The sequence below is a fragment of the Chiloscyllium plagiosum genome, chromosome 1, assembly GCF_004010195.1.
Source record: "Chiloscyllium plagiosum isolate BGI_BamShark_2017 chromosome 1, ASM401019v2, whole genome shotgun sequence".
Classification (NCBI taxonomy): Eukaryota; Metazoa; Chordata; class Chondrichthyes; order Orectolobiformes; family Hemiscylliidae; genus Chiloscyllium; species Chiloscyllium plagiosum.
Genome location: NC_057710.1, coordinates 79,559,297 through 79,575,465, shown reverse-complemented (window position 1 = coordinate 79,575,465; position 16,169 = coordinate 79,559,297). Strand labels below are relative to the sequence as shown.

At 41.6% G+C, this 16,169-nt stretch overlaps 1 protein-coding gene across 1 annotated transcript in view; it reads right to left on the bottom strand.

Moving 5' to 3' along the window:
* frg1 (FSHD region gene 1) overlaps window positions 1–13,746 on the bottom strand; it is a 41,582-nt gene extending 27,836 nt beyond the window's left edge. Inside the window, exons 1-3 of the mRNA XM_043689905.1 lie at window positions 13,473–13,746; window positions 6,887–6,954; window positions 1,134–1,256 (exon numbers count right to left, since the gene is read on the bottom strand). Coding sequence (XP_043545840.1) covers window positions 1,134–1,256; window positions 6,887–6,954; window positions 13,473–13,537 — 256 coding nt within the window. The 5' untranslated portion in view covers window positions 13,538–13,746. The remainder of the gene's footprint in view (window positions 1–1,133; window positions 1,257–6,886; window positions 6,955–13,472) is intronic.
* Window positions 13,747–16,169: the final 2,423 nt, after the last annotated feature.

The following is a 16,169-nucleotide window of genomic DNA, read 5'->3' as shown; positions in this document are numbered from 1 at the left end:
CCATTTCCCAGCCCATTGGTCCATCTGGTCCAGATCCTGTTGTAATCTGAGGTTACCCTCTTCGCTGTCCACTACACCTCCAATTTTGGTGTCATCTGCAAACTTACTAACTGTACCTCTTATGCTCACATCCAAATAATTTATGTAAATGACAAAAAGTAGAGGACCCAGCATTGATCCTTGTGGCACTCCACTGGTCACAGGTCTCCAGTCTGAAAAACACCCTCCACCACCAGCCTCTGTCTTCTACCTTTGAGCCAGTTCTGTATCCAAATGGTTAGTTCTCCCCGTATTCCATGAGATCTAACCTTGCTAAACAGTCTCCCATGGGGAACCTTGTCGAATGCCTTACTGAAATCCATATAGATCACATCTACTGCTCTGCCCTCATCAATTCTCTTTGTTACGTCTTCTTCTTTTGGACACAATCTCATGTATATAACATATCAGAGTATGAACAATGGATCAGACTATGGACAATTGCATTTCTGTTCCTCATTCCACTGCACCAATTAAAAACTGCGATTCTGGAGGCAGAGGAAAATCTTCAATCTATTATGCAAATTCAGACAACTAAATTCAAAGCAGCACCAAGGCAAGATTGAATTATTATTTGCTAATTTGTTGGCCACATTTGGTATATACTGCAGAAAAATAGAGCAGTCAAAAAGTACATTTTAAATCTATTGCTTCGGTATAAATCCAACACTGTAGATTGGCTGTGCGGAAAAGATGAAAATCTAATGATCTGTGCAACATTAGTTTTATATTCAGCCTGGCAAATTGAAAATGTACTCCTGAATATCTTTTAAAATGTCAATCGCAAGTACAAACATAGATAGAATTATACAACCATATCGAGCTACAATTACTTTTGCTCATTTTTCGTGGCAGTTTGTTCTTTAATGGAATAATAACTACAACTGTAGGGTACTATCAGAAAGCTTTACAAATAAAAAAAGTAATCAGATCAATGATCATTTTAGCAAATGAACACAAGGATATGTTGTTTTTAAACCTAATCCTGTAAATCACAAATATTGAATTTCCAGTTTCTAAAACCATAAAACATCAATTAGATTTGCGGGAAAAGATTAACTCAGAGTAAGGCACTTCAAATTGAGAATACAGACCTTTATGCGGTGCTCCGAGAGTAAATAGACCATTATCGAGAGCACAGATGTAGGTGCCTGTTCCCATCTCTATTGCCACAGTGCCTGTAATTTCTCCAAAATTCCGGACTGCCCACCATCCTCCTAAAATATTAAAAGAAATCTGATGAGGCTCAGAATATGTTAATAGTTGGAAACTTAGGTTCTAAAGGGGAGGCAACAGAGATTTGGCTTTCTGTTCCATGAAAGTCTGTTTTGTTTCCTAAATAAAAATAAAACTCATGTTGAATGGTGAGCTAACAACAGCATTTCCATGAAATCATGTGATTTTAGTTAAGCAACTTTCAAGCCTCGTGTCTCTGCAGATAATTGCTAAGATATTTGTAGACTTGAGTTTTACATCCAGCAGACACACCCATAGTGTTAGATATATTACTCAAAAGTGCTGCTAGTTTAGGAATTCCTGATGAAGGGGTCCTGCCCGAAATGTCGATTTTCCTGCTCCTCCAATGCTGCCTGACCTGCCGTGCTTTTCCAGCACCATTCTAATCCTGACTCTAATCTCCAGCATCTGCAGCCCTCACTTTCGCCTAATCTCCAAAATCAGTCAAGGCAGAAAGGGAGAAATTCTGAGTAGCTTAGAAGAAAACTCCAGAAGCAGAAGATTGTGGAAATGTCAGATAGGAAGACACCCTCTACAAAGTTTTGAAGACAAGAGCATTAAAGAAGCCAAGTTCAGTATTTTTGTAGAAATGCCAGTGTTGGACTGGAGTGGACAAAGTCAGAAGTCACATGAAACCAGATTATAATCCAATAGGTTTATTTGAAATCATAAGCTTTTAGAGTGCTGCTTCTTCGTCATGTGAAGTGAGCTGAACTGAGTAGAGTTATAAACTTGATTAAAGGTTTCAGGGAAGAAGTAATAATTGAACAAAACATTGAGTGAATGCACAGAACTTTGCCAAAAAGGAAACCAATAACAGCTGCATCAGGAGAAAGTGAGGTCTGCAGATGCTGGAGATCAGAGATGGAAATGTGTTGCTGGAAAAGCGCAGCAGGTCAGGCAGCATCTAGGGAACAGGAGAATCGAAGAAGGGCTAATGCCCGAAGAATTCCTGAAGAAGGGCTAATGCCCGAAACGTCGATTCTCCTGTTCCCTAGATGCTGCCTGACCTGCTCCGCTTTTCCAGCAACACATTTCCAACAGCTGCATCAGCCAAATTAGAAGCTTTAGTGTTGAGATAAAGGTTGAATCTTTCATTCTGATCTTAGACTAACAGCCTGATATAAAATTATTCAGTAAACAAAAAAAGAAAGTAACACATGGTTTATCAAGCCAAAAATCACTCTGGGACTTGGCTTGTCTGGTATTATTATCAGCTCATATCATAACAACAGACATGTTTCAAAATAAAATCAGCAATAAATGGAAAGAACTTGAATTTGCTTAGTGCCTTGCATGACTTCATGACAACCAAAGTACTTCACAGGTAATAATGAATTGGATCAGTAGCCACTTCTGTTCTCATTGAAAATATAGCAGCCAATTCATACATCGTAAGGTTGCTCAAAAAAGCAAATGAGGTTAAATGCCAGTTTATCTGTCATGGTGAAGTTGGGTTGAGGGAGAACATTGCTCTCTTTGAAAAGCACCATGGGATCTGCTAGATCTACTTGAATGAACAGATAAAGCCTTGGTTTAATAATGCACCAAAAATAATATACCTGTGCAACAGCAACATCCTCTCAGTCTTTCACTGAAGTGTCAGTGTGGAAAATATGCTCAAGTCTCTCTCTCAACTTAAGCTTGAATCAACAATATTTTGACCCAGAGGTAAGTATGCTGCCAGATGAATCAAACTGATAACCTATTCAGAATAGGATCTTGGAAAAGCAAGTTGAGACAAACTTGAAGTTCAACCCACAAGAGGGTGAAAGATTTTGCATTAAAAAGTTCAATTGAACTTAAATGTGTTAGCTGTATAACTTATGTGCAATCAGAATTTATTTCATTATCCCTTACTCCATTTGAATTGAATTCAATTTTAAAAATGCTGAGCTTCGTGGCTTTATAAAAATGCTCTCAATTCTGACTCATTGTAGGATAATAAAGGGCTCAGTGAAGTACATTTCACACCATTCTGGGAAAGAGCAAGCACAGATTAAAAATTAGTTGGTAAAAATGAGAAGAAGTCAGCACTAGGAAAAGAGAATGCCTAAGGAAGGAAGACTGGGGGAGGTAGGGAAATTAGTATTGTTTATCAGTGAGGGCAGAGGTACTAAGAACTACAACTTGGTAAATGAGCATGAATAGTATCACAGAAGTCCAAGTCCAAACTATGATTCAAACAAAGTATTAAAAAAATAAATGCCATTTCCACTTCCTAGAAAAGGCATAATTTTGTAGACTTGAGGGGTTGAGTAGCCTACTTCTGTTTCTATGTTCTGTGCAAATATAACATTCTCATTATCGAATAGCCAAAATCTGGCAAATATTGTGGGAGTTCCCTTCCTACATCTACTTGCACTTATTACCCAATTACATGATTTTATATAACTGTTCCTGTAAATTATAAAGTTTTGTCATGATCACTTTTCCCTTGAGATGTTTCCAAGTAGGGTTAGTTTAAGTTTGTTAACTAAATCTGTTAAATTAACACTCTCATTGTAAAATATTGGATCCAAAATAACCTGTTCACTAGTTGATCACTCAATGTACTGATCTGGAAAACTCCCCTTGAATGCGTTCCATGAATATCTCATCCGCACATATTAAAGTCCTTGGTGACCAAAGCTCCCTTTATGCAGCTTAAAACTGAAAGCTCCTGTACAAACTGTACAAAAGTTTGCTGTGTTCAATATTGCATGGATATGGCCGTGCTAAAAGGTGCTGAGCACTTAAAGAAATTGCCAACAATATTTTAAAAGAAAATACAGGATATGTTATAAGTGATAATTATATTATCGTTATCAAATTTCCTGATTCATTCTTTGCCTAAATCAATTACAGTAAAGGGGGCAATAAATTACTACCTCTATTGTTTTTTATTCCTTGTTTTTCCTTACCTTTACTCAACTGATTCTAGATTTTGATTTTCACAGCTAAGATTCTTTCTTTATACTATCTTCATATTTTGTCCTTTGATGGGTGGATTGCTCTGTGGTGAGATGGCTAGCATGTGATTCACATTTATGGGCACAGCATGACTTTGATTCTCTTTCTGACTGAGGTAGACTTGGGACACTGTTGTTGTCCTGCCCTAGACAATAACAAACCACAACTGACAAAATTGCCATGAAATCATCAGACCAAGGATCTGTTTTTGGGCAGAGCAAACAGGAAAAAGTTGGAACTGCCTTCTTGTCTGCCCCTGGAGTGGAAGACAATAACAAATCAACACTGGCAAAAAATTCCATGAGATCAACAGACAATGAATGAAGGATCTGCCTTCATTCATTGCAGTCATTCTGCAGAGCCTCACAGGAATGAATAAATGTTATCTGTTATCCTACAGTTAACTATAGCACTCCTCCTTTTCTTTTTTAACTGAAAGTTAAGTTTCCAGGCAAGTTTATTTCCAAACTTTGGTTATCCATTTGTTCCGAATGGCTGTTAGATATTATCCCTTTACTGGTGTTATTGATTCATATAATTTCTTGAGATGCATTCAGAACTTCTTTTAGTTTTAACTTTTTTCTATTTTTCTGATTGATTTATTGTGGTCACATGTACCAAGATACATTGAAAAATGTTGTTTTATGTGCTCTGCAGGGAGATTGTAGAACCCCTACCGTGTGGAAGCAGGCCATTTGGCCCATTTAGATTAGATTACTTACAGTGTGGAAACAGGCCCTTCGGCCCAACAAGTACACACCGACCCGCCGAAGCGCAACCCACCCAGACCCATACCCCTATGTTTACCCCTTCACTTAACACTATGGGCAATTTAACATGGCCAATCCACCTAACCCGCACATTTTTGGATTGTGAGAGGAAACCGGAGCACCCGGAGGAAACCCCCGCAGTCACGGGGAGAATGTGCAAACTCCACACAGAGAGTCACCTGAGGCAGGAATTTAGTCCACAATGACCCTCTGAACAGCATTCCAGCCAGATCCACTCCTACCATATCCCTCTAACCCTGCATTCCCAATTGTTATTTCACCCAGCCTGCACATCCCTGGACACAGTGGGTAATTTAGCATGGCCAACCCCACCTAACCTACATGTCTTTGGACTGTGGGAGGAAACCAGAACACCCGGAGGAAACCCACACAGACCTGGGAAGAATGTGAAAAACCCACAGACATAATCACCCAAGGGTGAAATTGAAACCAGCACCTGGCACTGTGAGGCAGCAGTGCAAACCACTGAGACACCACGCCACCCTAAAGGCCTGTTTAGCCTTTCCCTATAGCTCAAATCCTCAACCCTGGCAACATCCTTGTAAATCTTTTATGAACTCTTTCAAGTTTCAAAACACCTTTCTGATAGGAAGGAGGCCAGAATTGCATGTGATATTCCAAAAGTGGCCTAACCAATGTCCTTTACAGCTGCAATATGACCTCCCAACTCCTGTTTCAATACTCTGACCAATAAAGGAAAGCTTACCAAACGCCTTCTTCACTATCCTATCTACCTGTGACTCCACTTTCAATGAGCTATGAACCTGCACTCCAATGTCTCTTTGTTCAGCAACACTCTTTAGGACCTTACCATTAAGTGTATAAGTCCTGCTAAGATTTGCTTTCCCAAAATGCTGCACCTCGCATTTATCTAAATTAAACTCTATCTGCCATTCCTCAGTCCATTGACCCATCTGATCAAGATCCTGTTGTAATCCGAGGTAACCTTCTTCGCTGTCCACCATACCTCAAGTTTTGGTGTCATCTGCAAACCTACCAACCAAAAACTCACATCCAAATCATTTATATAAATGATGAAAAGTAGTGGACCCAGCACCGATCCTTGTGGCACTCCACTGGTTGGTTAGTGTACTGAATCACATTACCAGAGATTTTTTTTAAGAACCATTGACATGACATAGTTAAAATTATAGGTAGGTTAAATAAAATGTTAATTTGCAACTTAGAACTGGCACCCCCTTCTTGTGCTGTAATGTCACATTACTATTTTGCTTTATGTCACTTCTGGACTCAGTCTTCCCACCGCCCCCACAGTCTCTCAACCTGCCCTGTCCTCAGATCACTCTCAGCTTTGCTGTGACCTTGTATCACGCTTTCTCTCACTTACGTTGATCTTAACCTTACCCTTTATTTGTTTCAAGAAAAAAATGAATTCTGATTTACCTTTCGAAATACTTAATTGGAGTAAACTAGTGCATTACAAAATACTAGCAGAAAATCAGCAATGTGGGGGACTGTTTATCAAACGTCTGTAATATGCAGTCAAGAGTGTGGTGCTGGAAAAGCACAGCAGGTCAGGCAGCATCTGAGGAGCAGGAGAATTGATGTTTCGGGCATAAGCCCTTCATCAGAACATACCTACCTGCTGTGCTTTTCCAGCACCACACTCTCGATTCTGATCCCCAGCATCTGCAGTCTTCACTTTCTCCTTACGTAATATGCAATTTTGTGAACAATTTCTAAATTAGCAGGTATTTTCACTGTTGAGGTAGACAGTGCACTGAACCCTAGCCAAGAACCCATTCACAGAGCAGTGCGAAGTTTTCTCACAGTTAAACCTTGTTGGTGGATAATATACATGAAAACCCAAAAGAGCATGAGGACACTTCGTTACCAGCCTCACTTACCAACGATATCAAGCACCTGTTCCTCCTCCTCTAGTTTTCTTTTCCCTTTCTTTTTCTTTTTCTTCTCACTAAAGAAAAACATATGATTGACTGGAATGCTTAATCCTTATACAGAACCTAAGAGCAATGACATTTGATCTCATAAATTTCAATCGTGCAAATGCATAGTGACAAATTAATATCTAACTTGTAACATTATGATGATTTAAAGTACAGCATAAACTGGACAACATTCAGGTTTGAGTGAAGTGGCTTGTGACAATTACGCTACACAAGTGTCAGGCAATGACTATGTCCAACAAGAGAGAAACTAATCATTGCTCTGACACTGAAATGGTGTCATTTAGCAATGGTGATCATTTCTAAATCCCCCACTACCTTCAATCTGAGGGTTATCACTGACCAGAATTGAAGTGGACCAGCTATACAAATACTACGGCTAGCAGAACCTGGCAACAGGTTAACATACCTCCTGATTCCACTTCCTAATGTCAGTGGGGTTCTCCCACATGGTCAGCAGTGGCTTAAGAAGGTGACCATCCCTTTATTAAGTGCAATTACGGTTGGACAACAAATACTATTTATTGACTCTTACTCCCTGTTAAAAAAATTAAAAACAATGGGCTGGATTTTCCAAGTTGTAATCAGTCAGATTGCTACACTATTTCTTTTTTATGTTGAGATACAGTTCTGCATTTCCAACAGGAGATTCTGACCAGGGCTCCATCAAAAAATACAGACGTCCTCTAAATCTGACAGGATACTCATAATGGAGAATAGTTTGGCGGTGTGAGGATGTGATCAAACTATGCCACATTCTTTACAGGAGTAGTTGGTGTATTCTGTGATTTAAAGGTCCAGCATCTTGGACATCGCTTGTGAAGAGTTATGTCTGTAAGGTGAATGAGAGGTTGGGGGGCAAGGAGAACAGAGTGTCTGTCAGGTGGGAACAGTCTAGAATGCTAGGATACTTTGTATTCACAATAGAAAAATGAGGTCTAGAAATCAGGAAATAGGTACAGGATATTCAGGAGGTGGTGGGATTGGTAGTCTCAGCAGGCTGGAAAACAGATAAAGCCCAAACTCAGGTGAGAAATATCCAAAGCTGCTTGGAGGTAAGGGAGGAGATTGTAAGGGCTCCGACATTAATGTAGGGATACCAGAGGACTGGAAGATAGACATAACATTATTCAAAAAGGGTAGTGGGATAAAACTAAAGGCCTGAGAGTTTTACATGCGTGGTAGAATATTACTGGAACTAAATTCTGAGGGACAGAATTAATCTTTACATGGCATGGCAAGGATAAATCAAGAATAGTCCCCAGACAAACACACTCCTACAGACACATACACTCCCACACTCTCACATGCACCTCCTCACAGATTTAAGACACTCTACACTCACATACACAACCCCCCAACCCAGACAGACACACACACACATCAAAGACCTACACGCACACACATACATATATACGTTTGTGGGATGAATTTGTACTTGCAGAGTTACAATGCACTTTGCTCAAAAACTGCATGAATTTATGTAAGACTCTGTTATTTCACTTTTTAGATTAGGATCAGTCTAAACATTATGGCACAGACAGAGAACACAGGGGGCTAACACCTTCAACATATTGTCTAGCTAACACCAATTGTTACAGTTAACCTGAGAATGCAACTTTTAAAAAAAAGTTTTGTGATTTACACATGAAAGAAGTGAAACTACCATGGTATCCTAACAGATGAAAGACTCCACAAACAATCAAGGTATTTTTTCAATGTATAATTTCAGTTACATCACACTTTTGCTATAAATTCTGTGTCTTACAATTGTGTCCTCCACAACCACCTGATGAAGGAGTGGCGCTCTGAAAGCTAGTGCTTCCAATTAAACCTGTTGGACTATAACCTGGTGTTGTGTGATTTTTAACTTTGTACACCCCAGTCCAACACCGGCATCTCCAGATAAGAGTTTAGGGTAGGTTAGAGTGAGTGAGGAATATTGGGTCAAGTGGGGGAAGAGAAAACATCTGGTCAGTTACATCAGTTGTAAGGGATTAGGGCAATTCGAGCTGGAGGTGGTGGTGTAGTAGGTTGGGACTCAATTAAATAGATACCCTGGAATTAGACAAAGTGAGATAACGAGAATCCAGAGATAGTATATTCCTGTTAGGGCGAAGGGCAAGGCTGATAGGTTTAGGGAATGATGGATGACTAGAAAATTTGAGGTTTTGGTCAAGAAAAAGAAGAAAATATATTTTGGGTATAGACAACAGAAAGAATATAAAAGCAGTTGGAGTGTACAGAAGAGGGGAATCAGGAGGGCAAAAGGGGACACGAGATAGCTTTGCCAAATATGGTTGAAGAGAATCCAACAGGATTCGACAAATACATTAAGGACAAAAGGTAACTGGGGAGATACCAAATGAGTATTTTGCATCAGTGTTTACTGTGGAGAAGGATATGGAAAATAGAGAATGTGGGGAAATAAATAGCGACATCTTGAAAAATGTCTATATTACAGAGGTGGTTGTGCTGGATGTTTTAAAATGCATAAAGGTGGATAAATCCCTAGGACCTGGTCAGATGTATCTTAGAACTCTGTGGGAAGCTAGGGAAGTGATTGCTGGGCCCAGAAGTTGGCTCAGATATTTGTATCATCGGTAGCCACAGGTGAGGTGGCAGAAGATTGGAGGTTAGCTAATGTGGTGCCACAATTGAAGAAAGATGGTAAGGAAAAGCCAGAGAATTATAGACCAGTGAGCCTGCCATCGGTGGTGGACAAGTTGTTGGAGGGAAACCTGAGGGAGAGGATTTACATACATTTGGAAAGGCAAGGACTGATTAGGAATAGTCAACATGGCTTTGTGTGTGGGAAATTGTGTCTCACTAACTTGATTGAGTTTTTTGAAGAAGTAACAAAGAGAATTGATGAGGGCAGAGCGGTGGATGTGATCTATATGGACTTCAGTAATGCGTTCGACAGTCAAGGTAGACTGGCTAGCAAGGCTATTGTCACATGGAATACAGGGAGAGCTAGCTATTTGGATACAGAACTGGCTCAAAGGTAGAAGACAAGAGAGTGGTGTTGGAGAGTTGCTTTTCAGACTGGAGGTCTGTGACCAGCAGTGTGTAATGAGGATCGGTGCTGAGTCCACTGCTTTTCATCATTTATATAAATTATTAGGACACCAACCTAGGAGATATTGTTAGTAAGTTTGCAGATGACACCAAAATCAGAGGCGTAATGGACAGCGAAGGTTACCTCAGAATACAATGGGATCTTGATCAGATGGGCCAATGGACCAAAAAGTGGCAGGTGGAGTTTAATTTAGATAAATGTTAGATGCTGCATTTTCGAAAGGCAAATCAGGGCAGGACTTATACACTTGGGTAAGGTCCTAAAGAATATTGCTGAACAAGGAGACCTTGGGGTACAGGTTCATAGTTCCTTGAAAGTGGAGTCACAGGTAGCTAGGATAGTGAAAGTAGTGTTTGGTATGCTTGCTTTTATTGGTCAGTGTCTTGTGTATTGGAGTTGGGAGGTCATGTTGCGGCTGTACAGGACATTGGTTAGGCCACTATTGGAATACTGTGTGCAATTCTGGTCGTCTTATTATAAAATGGATGATGAGAAACTTGAAAGGGTTCAGGAAAGCTTTACAAGGATGTTGCCACGATTGGAGGGTATGAGCTATAGGGAGAGGCTGAATAGGCTGGGGCTGTTTTCCCTGCAGTGGGCTGAGGGGTGACCTTATAAAGATTTATAAAATCATGGCAAGCATGGATAGGGTAAATAGACAAGGTATTTTCCCCAGGATGGGGGAGTCCAAAACTAGAGGGTACAGGTTTAAGGTGAAAGGGAAAAGATTAAAAAGGGGCGTTGGTGTGTGAATGGAATGAGCTGTCAGAGGAAGTGGTAGAGGCTGGTACAATTACAACATTTTAAAAGGCATCTGGATGTGTATATTAATAGGAAAGATTGAAAGAGATAGGGGCCAAATGCTTGCAAAGTAGACTAGATTTATTTAGGCTATCTGGTTGGCACGGACAAGTTGGAGAGACGTGTCTGTTTCTGTGCTGTATATCTCTATGACTCGATTTCTTGGTAACTATTACAAAAATGGCTGCTACTTCAGCAGGCTAAGGACATTTGGCATGCCCATCAAGACTCTTAGCAATTTTTATAGAAGCACCACAGAAATCATTGTATCTGGATGCATCACACTGTGGTATGGCAAATGATCTTCCTAAAACAGTAAATAACTACGGACAGTTGTGAACACAGCCCAGTTCATCATACAAACTGGCCTCCCATCTTTGATTCCATCTAACCTTTCCACTGCCTCAGGAAAGCAACCAACATAATCAAAGACCCCTCCCACCCCAGTTATACTCTCTTCCAACTTCTGACATCGTGCAGACGATATAAAAGTTTGAATACGCATACAAAGAACAGTTTCTTCCCGGCTGTTATCAGACTTTTAAATAGAGCTCTCAAATGTTAATGTTGATCTCTCTCCGCACCTTGTTTGGCTGTAACACTGTATTCTGTACGCTGTTCTGATACCCTAACACACTTTGTAAAGTACAATCTGCCTGTATTGTACACAAACAACTCTTTCACTGTATCTTGGTACATGTGACAACAATCAATCAATTTAACTTCAGAACTCTCTGAATCCCCTACTCAAATGAATCCTTTTAGGGGGTCCGTGGCTTGGTAAATTGCCCAGAAAAAAGATTCGGTGTCCCAGGTAGTTCCCCCTGATAAAAGCAAAATGCAGCAGTTGCTGAAATCTGAGATAAAAATAGAAAATGCTGCAGAAACTCAGTGAGTCTAGCAGCATTTGTGGAGAGAGAAAAACGTAGTTAATGTTTTCAGCCCGATGTGACTCCTCCAGAGAAATTTCTCATTGTCCACTAGATTAACAACTCCCATCTACGCTGCAGCAACACCTCCCAAATATTCAGGCCAATGTATGAGAACACTCCCTGAGCTGATATTTGGGGAGACATTTCATTCTATTTTTCCAATAAACACAACTGCATTCACTGAAGAGAATTCATGTTCTGAGAGGGTGGTGGTGGAGGGTTGTTTTTCAGACTGGAAGCCTGTGACCAGTGGAGTGCCACAAGGATCGGTGCTGGATCCTCTACTTTTTATCATTTACATAAATGATTTGGGTGTGAGCATAAGAGGTACCGTTAGTAAGTTTGCAGATGACACCAAAATTGGAGGTGTAGTGGACAGCGAAGAGGGTTACCTCAGATTACAACAGGATCTGGACCAGATGGGCCAATGGGCTGGGAAATGGCAGATGGAGTTTAATTCAGATAAATGCGAGGTGCTGCATTTTGGGAAAGCAAATCTTAGCAGGACTTCTACACTTAATGGTAAGGTCCTAGGGAGTGTTGCTGAACAAAGAAATCTTGGAGTGCAGGTTCATAGCTCCTTGAAAGTGGAGTCAGGATAGTGAAGGAGGTGCTTGGTATGCTTTCCTTTATTGGTCAGAGTATTGAGTACAGGAGTTGGGAGGTCATGTTGCGGCTGTACAGAACATTGGTTAGGCCACTGTTGGAATATTGTGTACAATTCTGGTCTCCTTCCTATCGGAAAGATGTTGTGAAACTTGAAAGGGTTCAGAAAAGATTTACAAGGAAATTGTCAGGGTTGATTTTTTGAGCTACAGGGAGAGGCTGAACAGGCTGGGGCTGTTTTCCCTGAAGCATCGGAGGCTGAGGGATGACCTTATAGAGGTTTACAAAATTATGAGGGGCATGGATATGATAAATAGACAAAGTCTTTTCCTTGGGGTGGGGGAATTAGAGGGCATAGGTTTAGGGTGAGAAGAGAAAGATATAAAAGAGACCTACGGGGCAACTTTTTCACGCAGAGGGTGATACGTGTATGGAATGAGCTGCCCGAGGAAGTGGTGGAGGCTGGTACAATTACATTTAAAAGGCATCTGGATGGGTGTATTTGGGTTGGGATATCTGTTCGGCATGGACAGGTTGGACCGAAGGGTCTGTTTCCATGCTGTACATCTCTATGACTCTAGGTTACCACCACGTTCAGCTGCACTCTCAACATCTCACCGTAAACATGAGCCTCCCTCATAGAGGTCATTCGACCCATCATTTCCATGCCAGAGAGGAAAAGAAACTGCAGATGCTGGAATATAAAAGGAAACAGGCAGGTGGCTATAAGAACATAGCAAGCCTGGCAGCATCAGGAGGTGGAGAAGTCAATGTTTCGGGTGTTCTTCCAGCCTCCAGCTTGTTATCATTTCCATGTCAGCTCCTGCAACAATAAACTAGTCAGTCCTACCCCTTTCTTTTGACCTTAGATCTACAAATTTCCGCCTTCAGGTGTTTATGCAGTTCTCCTTGTTACTATTGAATCTCTCTCTCTCTCTAATAATAGGTATCCACCCTGAGTCAAGACCTGTTTCAGTTCAGTTCCCTCTCGTTAATCTCTAGCTGTTTCTCTGATAATATCGATCATTCACTAACCATATCAATTCCCGACTCTTGCCCACCCCAAAGCCATGTTAATATTTCGCTATGGAGGTAAAACTCGAACCTTTTCATCCCTTTCAGCACCAGCTTCGTGCTCTTCACACAGGCGTATTCCGCCATCTTGGACATGGGCACCGAAAACAGCGCCTCTGGTGGACTGGAGGACTCGTAGTTAGAGCGGCACCCAGTGGCCTGGAGAACTCGCAGTTTGAGCGGCACACCGTGGATTGGAGGACTCTCAGTTAGAGCAGCACCCACTGGCCTGGAGGACTCGCAGTTTGAGCGGCACCCACTGGCCTGGAGGACTCGCAGTTTGAGCGGCACCCACTGGCCTGGAGGAACTCGGAGTTAAAGCGGCACCCAGCGGACTGGAGACTCACGTTAGAGCGGCACCCAACGGACTGGAGGACACGGAGTTAGAGCGGCACACAGTGAGCTGAAGGACTTGCAGTTCGAGCGTCTCCGAGAGGACTCAGTATAGCGGCACCCAGTGGACGGAAAGGCACATGGATTCTATGTGATTCAGCTGCGCTGTACTGAGGCTCAGATATATCAGCTGGGTGACTGGGTGCAGTACATGCTGCATAATGTTGAAGGATACAGCAACAATAACAGTATGCATAATCTCTCACAGTTTAGACAGGTCAATTACTATCTCAAACAAAATACTTCTGATGCTAACATTTTGAATTATAACGACAACATCCTGGAGAAACTCATCAGCATCCGCGGAGAGAGAGAGAGACTGTTAATATTTTGAGACCAAGATGACTTGAGAACCCTTATGGGGTCAGGTGTGGGATCACTAGTCGGGGGACAGGCAGCTTGTCCTCCACTCAGGTCGGAACTTGGGAGTTGCTGTGCTAGGGTCTGTGGCTGTGTTTTATGCTCAGGCCGGGTTGGAGCTAGAGGGCTGCTAGAGGGTTGTTCTAGGCTGAGACCAATTCTGAAGAATCCAGAGTGGACTCGAAACATTAACTCTGGATCAGTGGTGCTGGATTAACTCTGGATCAAGGCAGGCCATCAAATTCCACTGTGGTTTATTTTACTGCAAATTACTCCCAAGTTATCTAGTGCAAAAAGTACAGTGATTTCCGAGAAGCAAACATCAAAACCAACTCATTCGCTGTGTGTCTCAATGCAAAATCTGACTCACATCACTGGAACATTTTACGAGCAACCTTAAAATAAAGAGCTTTGATTTTGGATTTCAGTGTTCTTGTAACAATGGAAAAGTAAACAACTCGAGGCTTAGCTCAGTACCTGTCTGTAGCCTTAATATCTCTCAATGGTCTGATCCCTGAAATTAAACCTCCGTCTCAACCGCAAAGTGAACCAATCCCCAGCTTACATGAATAGGTAAATCAGTGAAGATGATAGTCATTATGTGTAGAGCCTTCAGTTGAGTATAATAAAGTGTAAATGAGTACATCTGGGAATTTGGTTTAAAATGGGAAATGAACTGGAATGTCTTTTCCAAGTTCAGTTTGAAAGTTGAAGTCTAATTCAGACAATAGCCTTTAAGAACGTTAAAGTGGCTTGATTAAATGTGGCAACTTCAAGATAATAGCATTATCAGACAAGCCCTTTGAAATCCCTTGTCTAAATGAGGTGCTGATCACCAGTTAAGAAGTAGCTCTGAACTTCTCCAAGTAAGAATGGGATTTTTTCCACAGTCAGTAAGGATCATGGTTAGTGTGAGTGGAGATGCTCCCTGAGTGAGCAAAGGCCAGATGAGTATGTCTGGGAATTTGGTGTAGAGGTGCTTTAAGTAAGGTTTACAGCAAGAAATAAAATCTCTAGTGTGAACGCTGAGTGGGAAATGATAAAAGGAACAGGTTGACAGTGCTATCTACAGTGAGAGATCACAAACACAACCGGATGCAAGTACATGAAAAGCAGCTGATTGGTGAATATTCCTCATCAGTTTGTGTTTCAGTCTTTCTCTTTTCTCTTCTGAAAATATATTGTTAAGTATAATTTGATACAAGTGTTTTTTAAAATTAATCAAATAAGTAAAGATCATGAAATCTAAAGGAACAAGTTAGTTAAATTAAATGCAATAAGGATTGGAACTGTTGTATGTCAAGGTGATCCAAAGTGAACATGTCTGTAGTAAGTGTTTGTAACCTGAGGAACATGGGATCCAAGCTGGGGAGCTGCAAACATTACACCACATCAGGGAGGAATATTAATTCAACACTTTGCTCCGGATGGTGGTCACATACCTTAGATTAGGTCATACACAGTTGGTAGGAGAAAGTGAAGACTGCAGATGCTGGAAATCAAAGTCGAGAGTGTGGTGCTGGAAAAGCACAGCAGGTCAGGCAGCATCCGAGGAGCAGGAGAATCGACGTCTCGGGCATAAGCCCTTCCTGATGAAGACTGGTGAAAGTCTTAGCTGAAAAATGTGTTGCTGGAAAAGCGCAGCAGGTCAGGCAGCATCCAAGGAGCAGGAGAATCGACGTCTCGGGCATAAGCTCTCCTTCAGGAATGAGGAAGGTGTGCCAAGCAGGCTAAGATAAAAGGTAGGGAGGAGGGACTTGGGGGAGGGGTGTTGGGAATGCGATAGGTGGAAGGAGGTTAAGGTGAGGGTGATAGGCCGGAGAGGGGGTGGTGGTGGAGAGGTTACCACTGCCTCCGACATTATAGTCCCACAACACCGCACCACCCGTTTCTACCTCCTACCCAAAATCCACAAATCCATCTGCCCCGGCTGACCCATTGTCTCAGCCTGCTCCTGCCCCACCGAACTCATCTC